The sequence below is a fragment of the Tachysurus vachellii genome, chromosome 4, assembly GCF_030014155.1.
Source record: "Tachysurus vachellii isolate PV-2020 chromosome 4, HZAU_Pvac_v1, whole genome shotgun sequence".
Taxonomy (NCBI): Eukaryota; Metazoa; Chordata; class Actinopteri; order Siluriformes; family Bagridae; genus Tachysurus; species Tachysurus vachellii.
Window position 1 is genome coordinate 25,817,900 of NC_083463.1, and position 17,338 is coordinate 25,835,237.

General features: G+C 41.4%; 1 protein-coding gene across 3 annotated transcripts in view; it reads left to right on the top strand.

Moving 5' to 3' along the window:
* agap1 (ArfGAP with GTPase domain, ankyrin repeat and PH domain 1) overlaps positions 1-17,338 on the top strand; it is a 136,207-nt gene that overhangs the window by 114,334 nt on the left and 4,535 nt on the right. For all 3 annotated transcript variants that reach the window (XM_060868566.1, XM_060868565.1, XM_060868564.1), the window contains 4 exons: positions 3,013-3,167; positions 4,838-4,928; positions 5,013-5,235; positions 16,790-17,045. In XM_060868566.1, coding sequence (XP_060724549.1) covers positions 3,013-3,167; positions 4,838-4,928; positions 5,013-5,235; positions 16,790-17,045 — 725 coding nt within the window. The remainder of the gene's footprint in view (positions 1-3,012; positions 3,168-4,837; positions 4,929-5,012; positions 5,236-16,789; positions 17,046-17,338) is intronic.

Below are 17,338 nucleotides of genomic sequence, written 5' to 3' on the forward strand. Positions count from 1 at the left end.
ATTTACTCTGTGCATTAGTAATAAATTCTGGTAAAGTGCAGTAGATGCATCACTCATACCAGGAGGGTAGTGGCTTATTTACCAGACTTGTACCTTGAAAATGTTCCATGCATGTTACAGCAGATTTGAATGACAGTCGGTCACCTTATTTCGCAGGAAACGGGCGGGGAGGGGAGGTGTAGCAGCCTAATGCCCTTTCGTTGTGATTTTGAGTTTTATTAATCGCGTGTTACACATGCTTAAGGGAATGGGGGAGGGCATGCTTTAAATTATGTCTCCGTATCTTGCCTTTCTGGATTGTTGGTTTCCATAATTGTCCTATGCCCACCCCGTTCCTCCAAAAAGCAAGGCAATTTAATTAGGATGGGAATGTCATGACTGACCCCCAGAGGGCCTAGTGCCTTTGAAGGGTGGACCCAATCTAGTATGGGATGCTCCAGTGATCATGAACCCAGAGAAATGCTTAGAATAGAATTGTTACATTATCAGCCTTCCTTTTTTCTTTAAGTCTTTAAAGGGCATTAAAGGGTTATTTTAACCAAACTGAATGAATGAAAGCCTCCTGTTTTTGTTAAGTTTTAGGTTATCTTGTTACCAGTGGTTAAACGCTGCCTTTAAGCTCCTTCTAATGGGGCAGTGTTGTTAAATTGGGCATGGTTAGCAGGTGGCTAATTGTCCCTTTGATCAAGAGGATGGATCAAATAGCATAAATCTCTGGGTTTACTGCACCGCAGATATGTTCGAATGTAAAATGTATTGAACAATTTCCATGATTTGCATATGATCTAAAGGTAACCTTTGGTATGCAGCAAAAAACAGGGTTAAGTTTATAAGAAGGTAAAAGCTTTTATAGTGCTAATGGTCTGTCGGTCCTTTTTATCAAAAACCAAATCAAAGTGCAGTTTTCCAGCCAATAAAAAAATTTGGCATTCAAGAATACATAAATAGATTTTACCAAAAGAGTGGTCAAATTGGCTGCTATAGACTGCCTTGGTATGTATTTGCCATGTGATGCAAGTTGGAACAGTTTTGTTAATGTTAAGCATTAGCTTTTGTTGCCTTTATAATGATACTAATGGTCTTCGAGTTTTGATCCGTTTTGATAGCCACGGCTGTGCAAATTATTCAGAGCAGGAGTTCTGTCATTGTCTTTAAGGGATTCAGGGTTTAAACTCTTCTAGCATATGCGGTAACCTCAGCAGGACATTGTATGATAGCATCCCAATTAGCAGAGTGATTGACTGAAGAATAGAAAACAGAGAGCGAGTTTTCCTGCTGATTGAGCTTGTGAAATTGCCTCTCAGGGAGAAGTATCTCAGGTCTCTTGGAAGAGAGTTTAAATAGAACAGAAAGCTCAAATAGATCTTTGAAGTTTTAGTAGTGGATGAGATAATGATTTCAAATATTTTACAGACTTTGGGATATCATTACCAAATCATTCATGAACTAGAGCTATTTTGTGAATTTGAGTGACTGTTAACCTCTGTGGGATTATGTGATTCTTCTGCCAATTAAGATGTTTTTGGTGTTATGCTACAATGGTTGTTCGAGGTTAGCAGAGTTAAAGTGTTCTCTTCTCCAGATGCTCCTGACTGGCATGGTGGTGAAACTACTTGTGTGTGCACATGTGTTTGGGTACAGGGATATTGCCTCGCTGATTGCCACTTCATTATGTAATTACCCCCTCCTGAGTAAATTATAAACAGAGAGTGTAAAGTGTGTGATCTCCTGTGCCCTGGAGATCAGGTTTCTGAGGGGTTCCCTTTGAACGTGATGCACAGCGAAGTCTCATCAATGTGAATTCCTTCAGTCAGCCATCTGCGTGCCCTTGCCAGCCATGGCCCTCCCTCCTAACCTAGTCAATACCCTTTTGTTCTTAACATTTTCCAAATGTGACCCTCTATGTAGATAAATAGGCTCCCTATGTCCCTTGGAGCTCAAAGTCCTGACAGACTTTTGAATGTCTGCTAAGCCCCACTGCACACCCACTCACCCACCCACGTTTTCCTGCCTTATTGACGTGTGATTGGCCCATTAACCTAAACTAGGCCCTAGTTAGTAGATCCATATGTCACCTTGTTGAGAGAACATTTTGCTGAGGGCTACTGACTGATTTTTTTGACTGATCCGGTCTGTAATTAGTGGGATATTGTAATCGGAGCCTCCAGGGAAGTCCTGAAGGGCAGGAAGTCTTACAATGTGTGTTCGATCCAACAGGTGCACTCACACGAAAGATCTTACTGCAGATTCTTGTAGGCTGCTCAGGTTTTAGGGTTAAAATGAATGATTCTATGTATAGTAAGTCAAGTCTTTCTTATATGTGCTTGACTAAACTTGTAGACAATAAATGCACAAATATGTCTTACATACAGTCATAAGCCTGATATAATGCTGAAGGACTCTGTGGATGATGCCACACAGACACCCTAAAGATTTGTGTTTCCCATAACCAGTTTATGCCCATGTCTGCCTCTCTGGATACTGTAGAATTACTGCTGTAATTTTCCAGACTGGTGATCATACTGAAAATCCTTTCAACATGCTTAGTACTGTTTGACTACAATTGTGGAAGAGTAATGATTCATTATCTTTCTATCTGCTGTCAGCCAGGAGAGGGTGGGTTTCTTTTTAAGTCTGGTTTCTCTCAAGGTTTTTTCTTCAAGTCATTGCTGGGAGATTTTCTTTGCCAGTGTCACCTCTAGCTTGCTCATTACGGATCTAAATATGAATCTGGATTTCTATAAAGCTGCCCAGTGACGATGTCTTTTGATAAGTGCAATACAAAAACTGAAATTAAATTAAATTTTGTCTTCCCACCGGCTCATCGGTACAAGGATTGGAAACTTTCATGGCAGGTGGTAGCTCAGTGGTTAAAACTCCATGACTGTATTCAGAATTGCTGAAAAGCTGAATTAATCCTTGTTTTTTAAATACAGTGTTACTGAATTAAATGGTTATAATGTTTTTTGTGTTCTTTTTGTGAGTTAATTCTTCAATCTTGTTGTCTTACAGAGCAAGAGGAGAACTTTGAGTTCATCATTGTGTCATTGACGGGTCAGACATGGCACTTTGAAGCCACTTCATATGAGGAACGTGATGCCTGGGTGCAGGCCATCGAGAGCCAGATCCTGGCCAGTCTGCAGTCCTGTGAGAGTAGCAAGCAGAAGGTAACATCTCCCAGAGTCTGCACATATCATTCCTTTCCTTCAGTTTTAAATAGCCAGGACACAGAATATACTCATTTCATTCTGTTTGTGCTGGAGGACGGCAACAAATTGTTTACAAGTATATATAAAAAAAACTCTACACACCCCTGTTAAAATAGTTAACATTTTTTTGTGATGTAAAAAAATATGAAACCAAGATAAATGCCAGAATATTTTTCAACCCCAGAAAGTGAAACAATCAGAAACAAAGGAGATGCAGGAAGATCTGACAAATACTGATTCTCTTGCAAAAAAAGTTCAAATAAATCAATCAAACCCATGAGGCAAAATGTGTTGCTCTGACGAGACCAATTACAAAAGGTATAATGATTCGGCTGCCTTTCCTCAGATAGAACTGGGGCTTTTATTCAAGTCAAGAGGCTTTTATTGTCATTTTGACCATATATAGCTGATGCAGTACACAATGAAATGGAACAAGGTTTCTCTAGGACTCTGATGCTACAAAAAAATGACACAAAGCTACATAAAACACAGAGCTAAGGACTTTAGTCCTAGATACATAAAGGATACGAAATAGTGCTAATTTCATCTAGCTGGACGGAATCAAGAGTCAAATTCATGTGTCTGCTGGTAAGCTTAAGATAAAAACTGAAAATTCACCTTTCAGCATGACAATGACCCAAAACATACATCCAGATCAACAAAAGAAAGGCTTAACTGAACAACTCTGTGGGGTGACATGAAGCAGGTCTGTGCACAGTACATGCCCTTACAATTTAAAGGATCTGAGAAAACATTACCAAGATGTGGCACATAAGTCAAGATGTTCCACACTGATTCTTACCCAAAAAGGTGCTTCACATTAATATTAGTTTAGGGGTGTGCACACTAATGCAAATAAATTATTGTACGGTATTCATTTTTCTTATTTTATTTTTTTTATTTTTTTTAAGTTAAGTTTCTGATTATTTCCCCCCACATTTCTTTGTGTTCATTATGCATCATGAAACTTTTTTACTGAGGATGGAAAAAGTTTTGACATGATCTGGCAAATTGTAAGAATAATCAGAAGTGAGAATTAAACTAAATTGTATCTAGATTAGAATAAAGTATTAATTTAGGAAACTAAAATAAAAATAGTTTGGCCTACAGTAATACAGTAAATAGAAAGCATAGAAGTTTGCAAATCAAGTAGAATATGAATTGACTGGTGTACAATGATCTCTTTTTTCTGCTTAAATAAACATTTGTTGTTCACCCACTGTATACACTGTCGCTTAAAAATGTCACCGCTGCAGCCACCTTAACTTATCTCCACCACACACAATTACAAATGGCAATTACTTTCAGGCTAATATGGCCCCACTCGGATTGCCTGATCCCCGCTCCAGTCTCAGTTCTCTGCTGGCTTGCTGTGTTTACGCCCCAGGCCACCACCGATGCCTGATGTTCAGAGAACCTTTTACTGTGCCTCCGTTCTATTTATTTCTCTTGTTTTTTTCCCCCATTTGTTTTCTTATTTCTTACTTTATTTTAATGTTGCATTATTCAGGTCAGTGTATGCCAGTTACAGGTCTTTGATCCAAAATAATAGTAGTATAGTCAGGAATGATTTTATAATTACAGGAAGAACTGTAAAAATATGATTGTGCCTGTGTGTTGCTCTACAGTCGCGTCTGACCAGCCAGTCTGAAGCAATTGCACTGCAGTCAGTCAGGAATATGAGAGGAAACTCTCGCTGCGCAGACTGCGAGGCCCAAAGTGAGTTAATCTGTTCTAGTAATGTGAATGTAAACTATATCCTTTGTTAAGATGCAATCACTCTCTTTGTGTTTCACCCTCCAGACCCTGACTGGGCCAGCCTGAACCTTGGAGCTCTCATTTGTATCGAGTGTTCAGGTATCCACCGGAATCTCGGCACTCACCTGTCCCGCGTGCGATCTCTCGACCTGGACGAGTGGCCTCTCGAACTCATCAAGGTCATGTCTGCCATCGGCAATGACCTGGCCAATACTGTGTGGGAGGCCAATGCACAGGGTCGACTAAAGCTCGCACCTGACGCCAGCAGGTAAGAAATCATTGCATTACCGTTTACCCAAAGTGCCCCAAGTTCCTTTAAATCAGCTCTATGGGTGTCTTACCTATACTGCTCTCACACTCTCATATGCATTGCTTGTCAGCCTCACACTGCACAAAGCATTAAATATTTTAGATGAACATATAGACTGAACCTTTATTCACATGGCAGATGCATACAGCTGAGCAGATCACAGCAAAGCTCTTGCTGGTCCAGTAGTGGTTTAGTGCAAGGATTTGATCTTTAGATCAGACAGGCAGGCCACACACTAAACCTGCACTGCTCAAACCACTCACAACCTGGAATACACTTCTGGAAAAATATCTATACTTTAACACTTATATATTGCCATATACAATTAACAATTCCAGCGCTGGAAGGCGATCTAAAAATCAGCAGTGCGTCACTGGAGGAGGGAAACGCCTGGGGACAAGTAATTACTAGTGAATATTGTCCTTATCTGAGTGGACAATAGCAGAGTTGAGTTGACTATCAGATTCCTTTACACATGATCCTTTAAATACTCCGTTAATTAAAACAAATTTAGTTTTTGAATGCATTTGAATATTTACGAATCTCTAACGTTACACTAGAAGAAGGTGAAAACTGTTGGTGCCAGTGCCATGATTTTGTCACATACATTTATTTAGCCAGAATAATGTGGTTTTTCTGCTGATATTCAGTCAGATTTAATTAAAAGAATCTTTTAATCACTAAACACAGTATGCTTACAAATCATTATAGTCTAATGTTGAAGAATCTGTGCACTCTGATACGGCTTGTTGAGAAGTACCTTTCATATATGTGTTTATTCAGTTCTTCAGAGCACTTATTCTACATCAAACAGGATCAAACTGGAAGTAGTAGATGGTGTGAAGGTACATCTTATGGCTTGAAAATATAAATGTTCTGAAAACTTATCCAGTGACATTTGTTTTTACTTTGTTGAACTTTCCCAAACTCCTAGCAGTTCTCTTTTCTCTCCCTCGCTGTGTTCGTCTCTCTTTTCCTGCATCTTTACCCGTGTAATTATTGGCCAAGGGGGTCCGGCTTCACCAGCCATAATAACAAATTAGAGCTGACTGCCAGCCACGGGATTATCGACTCCCCGTTTCGAGACGACCTCATTACTCACCAGCAGCACCTTTTAATTACTCAGCCCCCTCCGAAAATCTTTCCTTATGGATCCGCCATTTTCAGTTGCACAGCATCAATGCGCTAATGCGTTTATTGTTCCTCTTGTGGCCGTTTATTTATGTACGCAGAGCTCTGTGGTCCTGCACGTGTGAGGGAAAGATTACAGCAGTGGTCGATACTATCTCAATTAACCCGCGCTATGGAGCCCAGCACGTCAGCCGTTGATCTGTCACTGTCAATAGCGTCTATTCTACCGGTTCCTAAGTAGCTCTTGACTGGCCCCGTACTGCTCTAAAAGACCAAGAGCCTCTTTAGGAAACACGCCATGCATTTAAAGGCTTCGTGTGTAGAGGGTGACATTTCAGTTCCAAATTTCAGGCATACAATTTATTTAGAATATGTGAGAATACTACAAATATCTGAAATAAATTTTTACCTGAAATCTGAAAAATATGAAATGGCTATATAGAGGTGTAGATAATTGTCAACACTATTTCCTGCTAAAACCTGCACTTTTGCAGTGGTTTTTAAATACACAAACTAAATGTGACAATAAAACTGAATGAAAACTTAAATGTACATACTGTGAACCATGAAACTTCCCTGTACATGCCAAGATGTTTACTATCTGTACAGTCCTATCTCTCTCTCTCTCTCTCTCTCTCTCTCTCTCTCTCTCCTTTTTCAGTTAGTTTTATTATAACTGAGAGTGTGTTTCCTGTGTCGGTATGTGATCATGTTTGGCCAGGGTGAAAAGTAGGTCTGTCAGTAGCCCGAGCTGTGTTGCACATAATTTGCTCCCCCGTCTTCACTTTCCCAGACAGCTGAATTGATTAAACTTGTAGGCGTCCGAATAGATGAGTCTAAATAGATAAAAACGCAAATGAAATCCCGGAGTGAGAGACTGTTTGAAACACAGATTAACCCAACATATCGTTCTGTTTCATTTAGGAAAATATACTTTAGCTTTGTAGTTCTAATTGTAGTTAATATATTGGTATAAAATTTCACTAATATACTCACCAGACATTTTATTAGGAACAGCTATACTCTTGCTCATTCATACCCTTATTTCATCACCCAGTCATGTGGAAGCAGGCTGAGAGCTTCAGCTCAGAATGGGAAAGCAGTGAATTTTCTGGGAATGGTTGTGTTTTCAGGGCTGGTTTATGTACATCACAAACTGCTAATCTCCTTGCATTGTCCCAGGCAACAGTCTAGAGAGTTTACAATGAATGGTAGAAAAAGCATTTATTGAGCAGCGGTTCTGTGGCTTGGGTCAAGCTAACAGGAAGTATATAGAAACTCTGTACAACTGTTTAAAGATACTATTTGTATCTGAGGTTACAGAGCAGGCAGGCTCACAAAACAAACACTTGAAAATTGGGAGAAAGACATCACTTTTTTTCTTTCTTTTTTTTTTCATCTTTTCACCTTCCTTGATTGACAGTGTAAACATATTTTGGCACAGCAGCATTACAGTGATTGTTAGTGACTGAAATGGAGAGAGAGCATGATAGAGAAAGTGAGAGAGAGATGCAGGCAGAGAGAGAGAGAGAGAGAGAGAGAGAGAGAGATGCAGGCAGAGTGTGTGTGTGTGTGAGAGAGAGAGAGAGAGAGAGAGATGCAGGCAGAGTGTGTGTGAGAGAGAGAGAGAGAGAGAGAGAGAGAGAGAGAGAGAGAGAGAGCGAGCATGCAAAAGCACCTCTGCTGTGTTCAGGATTGGTGGCTGATAAATGAAAACCCTCCCTTGTGGTCTCTCAAGTGAGTAATAGAGCCCGAAATTTCATTTTGCAAGCGACTGATTTAATGATCCAAAGGGTAATTAATGGGCTGATTATCTTAATGTTAAATATGGCCAGCAGCAATTAGACTGACCTCCCGCCTGTCAAGGTCTGGGTCGTTCTCGCCTTTCAATTAGGGTCGCTTTGGAGTGGGGGATGGTGGAGTGAAGTACCCGTTACCTCTTGGCCCAGATCATCCCTCATTCTTGCACCACTCAAACCTCAGGCAGGTATGACTATGGAGAGCCATGTTCCCATGGAGTGGTTGTGTTCATGGCTTTTCTGAGGAAAATGTCATTAGTGGGGTTTTTCTGTTCCGTTTTATTTCTGTGGCTCTTTTTAAATCTTGGACAACACACACGCTCTTCTAACTTATGTTCTACTTTTTGTATCAAATTTTGTACTGTATTTATTCAATAAAAAAATATTTACCTTTTTTTGTATATAAAATATACAAAACATCAGTCATGCACTATTTTGTTTTAGGATTCTTACCGTTTCCATTTGTTTATGGTGAAACTGCCTTCTTTTGTGTCTAGTATTTCTCAATTTTTCCCGACAAACACAAAGAGCAACATTTGGTGGCTTGATATTTGTTTCAACATGATCAACAAAAACATGTGAGATTCCTGTGTCGGTGTTTAAGAAAGCTCTCAGCAAGAATGCACACAAGCCAAGGGATTTTTTTTTATTGAAATTTGTGCTCATTTAAGTGTTTGGTGAAGAGAGAGATCTGAAGTGTTGGTTTGAAGACGGTCCTGAGTGGTTGATTCCACCACCTGGGTGCCAGCACAGAGAAGCCGATCAAGGAACGGACGGCTCTGGTTGATGAGTCTCGTCTACAGTTTGGCACACCGATTTACAAAATGTTTAAAATATCGCTTCTTTCTCTTCTTTGTCCAGCATTATTTATTCAGAGGTTGTACCAGCGTTGGGGGAAAAACTGTTCTGTAAAAACATACAGTGCTGAACAGGTTCTTCTAAATCTCTCTGGAGGAAGTGCAGGACTAATATCTGTGAGTTACAGATAGGAAATATTGACCGTAGTGTGTGAAGTGTATTTAACAGGGGTATTTACCCCGTGCACTTGTGTCACTGTGTCATAAACTGTGTCACTTTATTAGTGATCATTGCATATCCAGAGAGAATGACATTCTATGGCCTCCAGAATTATTGTCACTCCTCATAAAAATGAGTTTAACTTTTTTTAGTTATTAAATTATCAGCACACACAATGATTGTAACAGTTGTGAATAAATATCACATTAATATTTAGATAAAAAATTTTGTGTTCTATATTTTTTTCAGTCTCTCTAAACACACACACGAACAGCTTTTAAGTAAAGAATGAAAGTAAAGATTTAGGACTTGGCACAGGGACTCTGTGGTATCAGCCGGGCTGCATCTAAGTCTTATTGTTTTAATTAGTGTGATGCTGTCATGGACACCAGAGCGCCCACATTCCTGTACACACACACACACACACACACACACACACACACAAGGTGCCGAGCTGTATTAGTGGCCAAGGCAGCACTGGAGTGACAGCTCTGCTAATTGCGCCTCGTGGTGACTTATTGGGAGGGTGGTGCTCATTGGCGGCCGACACTGCCAACCCTTGCCTTCATGCTGACGTTTTGTAGCCTGTCAGCTATCGTTAGTGTCATTGTGTGTGTGTATGTGTGCTCACAAAATGTTTCTTTTTTCATATTATTTAAGCTGCTTTCACTGTAGGAATGTTCAGTTATTAATTTGTTGCCTTATGCATAGCAGAGTTGAGTGTGGGTGTGTGTTTGATCAGTGTCCTGGTCCTGTGTGGTTATCATCCTAAATTGACAGTTGAGATATTGGTCTGACACACACACACACACACACACACACACACAGAGCCAGACTCGTTTAGCCACATGCCTCATCATGACCAATGCCTAGGCCATAATAATTCAACACTAAGTAGGTAAAAAGAGCGTCTTTATGGCCGATGATCAGTCTCAAAAAGGGCAGCGCTAACAGATTTCAAATTAAACGCGCCGCTTATTCCGGAACGGGGTTCAGGTGCACCTCCCCAAAGCCCTTCTCAGATTAGGCCCTAGGGATCCTGGAGGATGAGGGGGAGAGGTGTAGTAATTACTCCAGAGTTAGTGAGCTTCACACCGACCTCGTCTCAATTCACATCACCCAGAGAACCAGTCACAGATCCTGCACACCATTCAATCAGTAATCAGTAATTCCTTCGAAAATACTCTCCAACCCAAAAGAGGAAATCTTGCTGCTCATGCTCTAAAATGACTTGTCTATCTTGCCTGTGTGTCTTTGCTTTTTCTCGTTCCTCTACATGCCACGAGTCACTGAGAACCATTTCATCAGCGTTAACTAGCTGTCCAGTGTGCGTCACTCTCTGGCCATTTCGCTCTTGATGAGTTCGGTGGTATGAGCTTGCCCGTGGGCTGCATTTTAAACGCTCCTCTCCCATCTCGGCCAGAAAAATAATTGGCTCTCCGAATCTGAATTTATCTGAATAAAAAACGAAATCCTAGATTAGATTAGTCTTATGAGACAAGATTTTTTTTTAATTTTTTTACATGACTGTCCTCTTTTGCCTGTAATCATGTCCCAACCAGGTTAACAAGGCTTCCAATTTAGTATTGACATTAAACCAGCTGACACGAGCCAATCAGCGTGCCGTTGTGCCCCGCTCCTCACGACTAGCTATGTTAATATGCACTAAAGCCGAAGTAATGGCCAGGTTTTCCGCCTGACTCATCTAATTGTTTTATATATACAGTATTTATATACTGTCTCATAGTTTAACGATGATTCCTTTTTGTCTTGTTTTTTTTGTTGAAAATATGGATTTTGACAGTTGTGCTGTTTACACTGCTTTGGATTGTGGATGTGAAGCGTTTGAGCTTGGCCGTGTCCGACTGCTTTTATTAGATTAGATCAGAGGAATTGCTTTTATCAGCGCTTGAAATGGCTTGCAGTGGCTTTGATTCAAAAATCACTCAGGCATAAAATATCTACTCAAATCACTTCTGACGCTTATTTTTTACCCCGACTCTCCTGAAGCACCTCAATTATTTTACAGCACTTATAGCACTTACTTTAACTGCAGAAAGTAGTAAGAAAAAGTCAGTGGGTTTAACTGAGCCAGTAATATATTGATTGAGAGTGATGTGGAGGATTTATGCGATGTTTATTAACCCTATGTCTGCTCGCTCGCTCTCTCTCTCTCTCTCTCTCTCTCTCTCTCTCTCTCTGTCTCTCTCTGTCTCACTCTCTCTCTCTCTCTCTCTCTCTCTCTCTCTCAGAACCTTATCAGTATACTTTAAACTCGTGCACACTTCTTCCACAACAGCGTGCTCCTTTAGATGTGTGTGTAACATCATATCAATGTGGTCCATTGCCTCCAGAGTGGCTGATTCTGAGCTCAGTCACAATGAATCTGCCTGTAATAAAAAGCACAGAGTTTAATTATCTGTGTCTATCCAAGGGCAGCTAACGACTAAGCTGGAGAGCATAATTGATTTCAGACTCATGTATTTTTCCACCTCTGAAGAAGAAGCAAAATTCTCTTTTAGAAGTAAATTGTTACTGGCTTTTTTTTTCCTGCTAATAAATGGCCTGGGTTCACTTTTGCCACTTTTCTATCCCTTGTAGATTCAGATAGGAGGATGTTCATGTGCATCAATGCATGAGAAGCTGAATACGCAGTGGTACGAAGGTCTTCACCACGACTGAATCTTTAACTGGCTCTTACACGCCGTGAATCAGGACTGAGATCTGTGTTAGAGGTGGCTGGAAAGAAAGTTCACATTATCCGTTGTGTGTAAATGGGTTTTATTTAATTACTGCACTAAGATGAATGAGTGTGTATGTGTGATTGGCTATGTGTGTGTGCGTGTGTGTGCGCATGAGCAGGTGAGTGCTCACCACTGTCTGTTTGACAGATTCGTCCTGTCAGAGTTCATTACCTGTGAGTCGGCTGGGCTCTAATGAGCTGAATTAGTGGTATAATTAGCCTAAAAGAAAAGAGCACTGGCGTTGAGCTGAAGCAGACTCCTCTCTTCGGCCATGCTGGAATTAATGATTTCCTCCACAGCGCCCCTCCTCACGCCCTCCAATACATCTTCCCCCTCAAACTTGTACCGTTTTCGCTCCTCTCCCAGAATCGCAGCAGACTGATATTATACACGAGCAAGATTAGACGTAGCAGTGTTACTGACATTACCTTGTGGATTTTAGAAACAGTGACTTGTGTAGTAACTGCTTTAGGTGTTTGCTTTGTGTTGTAGGTGAAGGAATGAACGTGTAGATTAAAACCGAATGCTCCTTATAGACCACATGGCCAGGGTCTGACCTACATGTACTATATGAAATTCCTATACTGAGTTTTTCCCCAACAGCTACTCATAGTTTTTCATCACAGTTAAACGCCCATCAAATGTTTTTATTGTTTTAAGTGTTACTGTGTCACTTCCTTTGGTTTGATGTGTGTTTGGTTTGATCTCACTTCGGTGTGAATGGATCCTCAATGCCATTTATTGTGCGTGTACATGGGGTTTGGTGTATTTAGGTATTATGTGCGGGTTTTGTAGCAGAGGGGACTGTGTGTGTTTTTGTGTGTGTGTGTGTGTGTGTTATGAGCAGCAGCTGGGGGGCTGTCCGGTCATGGATGGGTGCTCGCATGGACGCCTGTCAACGTTGGGTAAATAGCCCCTGGCTTTGAGTAGGACAGGAAACACTGGCAAGTGTGTAAACACAAGCTTGCAAAGCGCTCAGCCAGGGAGAACTCACAACACACACACACACTCACACACATACACACACTTGCACAGGAAACTATCTTGACGGGGATTGACACTGGTTCCCATTAATCCCTACCGCATTCCGCCCCTCAGTTTCTAATGGCGATTAGGCAACACTCTCCTCTCCTGTGACCCCTCGTCCTGAAGCAGTGTGCCCTAATTAAGCTGTCACTCAAAACTCCTTGGCTCCTGGACACCCAGACCTTAAAAAAACTTTCCCTAAATGTACTTCACTTTAACCACAATTAAACATTGGAGATTTAAGGTTTCAGTTATTGCGGTGTTCCATATATGTGCTATGACAATGTGTTAACAGACTGCGTGCTGTACATGCATTTGTGTGTGTGTGTGTGTGTGCAGGGGTGGAAGCTGTAAGGGCATTTCACAAGCAGGACTTACTGCAATCAGACACCGTAGGTGGCCATGTTAGATCTGGCTGGCATGATCTGTAGGCTTGAATTAGGCTTGAATTAGAGTTAGATTAAATTAGAGAGTCTTCTTGTCAGCCCCTTCCTTGGCCCTATCAGCGCTTGCTGTAGGTGTGTGTGTGTGTGTGTTAGATTGGTCACAACCACCCCTATTCTTTAATGATAACACAACTTTAAACAGATATGAGAAGGGATCCAAACGGCAGCACTCTGATGACAGTGACCAAAGGTAGCAACAAGTATACACACAAACACACACACACACGCGCACGCACACAAATACACACAGATGTGATGAGAAAAGCACTGAGTAGCTAATTAGTCCAATTAGCATCTCCCCTATGTGAGGACATGCTCCCTAAAGAACTAATGGCTGTTGCTGTGTGTGTGTGTGTGTGTGTGTGTGTGTGTGTGTGTGTGTGTGAGTGTGCGCACACTAACTGATTACTCTGTGTAATTATCCCCATATGTAACAGACATGCCAGGCTTGAGCCAGTGGCAAAGACACAGTTGTTTATATTTTTTGCACTATAATCTATGGAAATGTGACTTTTACGCACACTGAGCTTCACTGATGAAGCTTTGTGTAAAATCAAGAGTGCAGGTTGCTTAAGCCAAACAAAAAATGTATTCTGGCTATAAAGAGGTGTGTGTATATACGTGTGTGTTGATAAATGATCACCACCCATGAGTTACCATGCTCACCACAGCTGATTTGTGTTTAAGAGATGCTTATAAAACAAATAGATGAATTTCTCTGAGGCAGGCGTTGAAGTACTTTTGAATCACATCTACTAGAATACATAAATAAATGAGTGTTCAGCAGCATATCCAGTGGTGTCACAGCACTTGAAGAGGCCAAAATATTATTGACTTCAGTGGCATTCATTCAGCTGCCAGAGCAGGACAAACTGAGCTTTTTCTATATTGACCAGATGCTGTGGTTTGAGATTGTTTTTATTTTAAAGGTTTTTCCAAATGTACTAGATTTAGTGAATATCATTTTTTGTGTAATCTCTTCTGTGAAATTGTTTTCATTCCTATCCAGCTTGATAAATGAGGTTCATTGTGTGTATTTTGTAACTCACGTGACAGTGTGTGTAGTCTACAGTAAGTGTGTCATTTCTCCTCTTTCTAACACCCGTCTCTATAAATCCAGACTGCTGTCTTTTCTCTCTTCTGTCTCTTTATGTCTGAGCGCATCCATTTGTGTGTGTGTGTGTGTTTGTGCGTGCGTGTGTGCATGTGTGCATTTTAAAATGGTTAAACAATTTTAAATCAATAAACCAAAGTCTTGGTTTTAATATGAAATTTCTGTAGATTTAAAAAAGAAAAACTCATTGTTTTACTGCTATTGTTTCATTTATTCTCCTCTTTGGTGTAAATTTGATCGGTGAACTTCAGTTGAATTATTCTTCACACTTGTTCCTGCTCTTATTTGCCGTTTAGTTGCTGACCCACCCCTTGGCAACCTTGCTCGTCGGGGAAGGCATGCGTTTCAGGGTGCACTCAAGTGCTCTCTATTTCCTCCAGCCACACAGAGACCCTGCCGAGCCTCTTCCTCTCCCCCTGCCCACCCTCCTCACTCCACCCTTTCTCTTTACCCATCTATGCCCCAGCTCCCAGGATGCTTTGTGCTGGGGCTGTGGCCCGTGTACCTACCGTCCGGCCCTCTCACTCACCCGAGGCTCACAGCACACACACACTTTACACAATTCCTCTAAGTTCCCATAGCTCTTGCTGCTATGGTGGCTGCCCTCAACCGTCTCCACATCCGTCCCTCTACTTTTTCTTATTTTGAATCGCGTGTGTAAACACAGCCTATGCACCTGAGATGAAATCGTTGTGCATAGAGAGTCAGCAGCATGGTGGTTCTTTGATTAGGAAGGGTGTCACTAAACCATCGATCCCCATGGCTATTGATCTTTGCCTGCCCTTTTGCCTTCTTTACAGAATGTTATCTCCTCTAGCCCATGACATGCATCCACAGCTAATTTGTTATCAATTAGAAGCCTGTGAAATTACAAATAATGCAGGGTGAACACAGGGCTGCATGTGTCTTTAATGCAGCTTTCCTAGCAGATGAAATCGCTTGGGTATCCCTTCCTACATGAAAGCTTTAGGGAGTAAGAATGCAGGCTGTGTTCGATTTTTAAATTGTGAAATCCTAGAAAAAAATACAAGTACAAGGCCTATGGTTTTTAATATGATGATAATGGAGCACTGAAGGCCTGGCTATGATAACAGGTTTCTTGCAGCAGTTGTTTACAAAATCCCTGTGGTAAAAATTGTTACAACTGTACTGTATGTTACATTTATAACTTTTAAAACAATATAAAACCAGAAACTGCAGAGTTTCTTATTGTGCTAAATCTTATATGTTCTCTGCAACATAGTGGTCTTGGAAAACTACATTAGGCCTTTTCCATTATGAACATCTAAGACGTACAACAGCACAGGTAATATCAGATTCGAGAATTAAAATGTTAAGTCCTGCTGCTAAGATGGTGCAGATCCCTTCCAGATCACACATCCACTGAATTTAGGACGTAGTAGATCCTGTTCCAGCACAAAGAAATGTACTGCGTGCATCATTCCCTTTGCTCAGCAGACACTCCGCTCACAGAGGAAGTGGACACTGGAGGGGGATTCTCTGCCCTCTGTTCTCTAGTTTCTGTGATGAGACCCCCTGATGGGCAGCTGTGCTTCAGGGGATAGCTCAATATCCTCTCCTCTGGGGCCCGATGCACTCCCCACAGCCCTCAGATGGGAACTGGCCCTGAACTAATCTCGGCCAGGCCTGAATGCAGTTGTTTACACTGTAGGGATTAACACAGATTAGTGCTATCATAGCACAGGATTAGCGAGAGAGCTAAAACATGCAACTGATAGATCCCCTTCTGGGCTGGGCTGGGGTTTGGTTGACATTTCTCTCAAACTGTATAAACACACACAGGGCGCTTTAAATAGATTGCTTCCGGTTTCTGCTTTCTCTTCCTCAGCTCATCCCATTTCCTCCCTCACACACCACCTCTCTCTCTTCCCCCCACACCTCCTCCACTGAAGATGTGGGGGCAGCTTTGTTTCATACACAGAAACATTGATTGTCACCTGTACCAGTACTTTCATGAGCTATGTGACGTGTGTACAGTAGGCCTGATGATGCTTTATAAAAATGTAGGACATGGTGACTAAAAAAAAAAAGAAAATAGTCGGTACCAATCTACACAAATCCATGAACTCTTAAAGGTCATTCAGAAAACTCTTAAATGACTAACAGAACAAGAGCTGAGTCCAGATATTACTCCAGTGTGAACATGTGATATTTCCTCCTTGTACATTAATGTCCTCTTGACCTCCTAATATTAACTCTTTGTGTGTGTTTCAGGGAGGAGCGTGAACGCTGGATCCGGGCCAAGTACGAGCAGAAGCTGTTTGTGGCGTCTCTGCCATGTGTGGATCTGACTCTAGGACAACAACTGCTGCGTGCTACCGCTGAAGAGGACCTGCGCTTAGTGGTGCTGCTGCTTGCACACGGCTCGCGAGATGAGGTGAACGAGACGTGCGGTGAAGGAGATGGCCGCACTGCGCTGCATCTGGCCTGCCGCAAGGGCAATGTGGTGATCACGCAGCTTCTCATCTGGGTACATACACTCACACACACACACACACACACACACACAAAGTAGTCAGTGTGTACAAGGCTATAATTATCATTGCACATTGATTCAGACTTTTCCCTGTAATACCCAACTGTGTTAGATAAACACTATTGCAGTGTTAAAAATGAAACTCTTTGGATTAGACTTACATGAGAGAACAACCTCTCAAAGCCATTCTTATTCAGACTCTTGTCTAACTTTCCAAGATATTAAACAGCAATTCAAGTTACTCAGTTTCCAATTTCAATTTATTTGTATTCACATTGTCTCAAAGG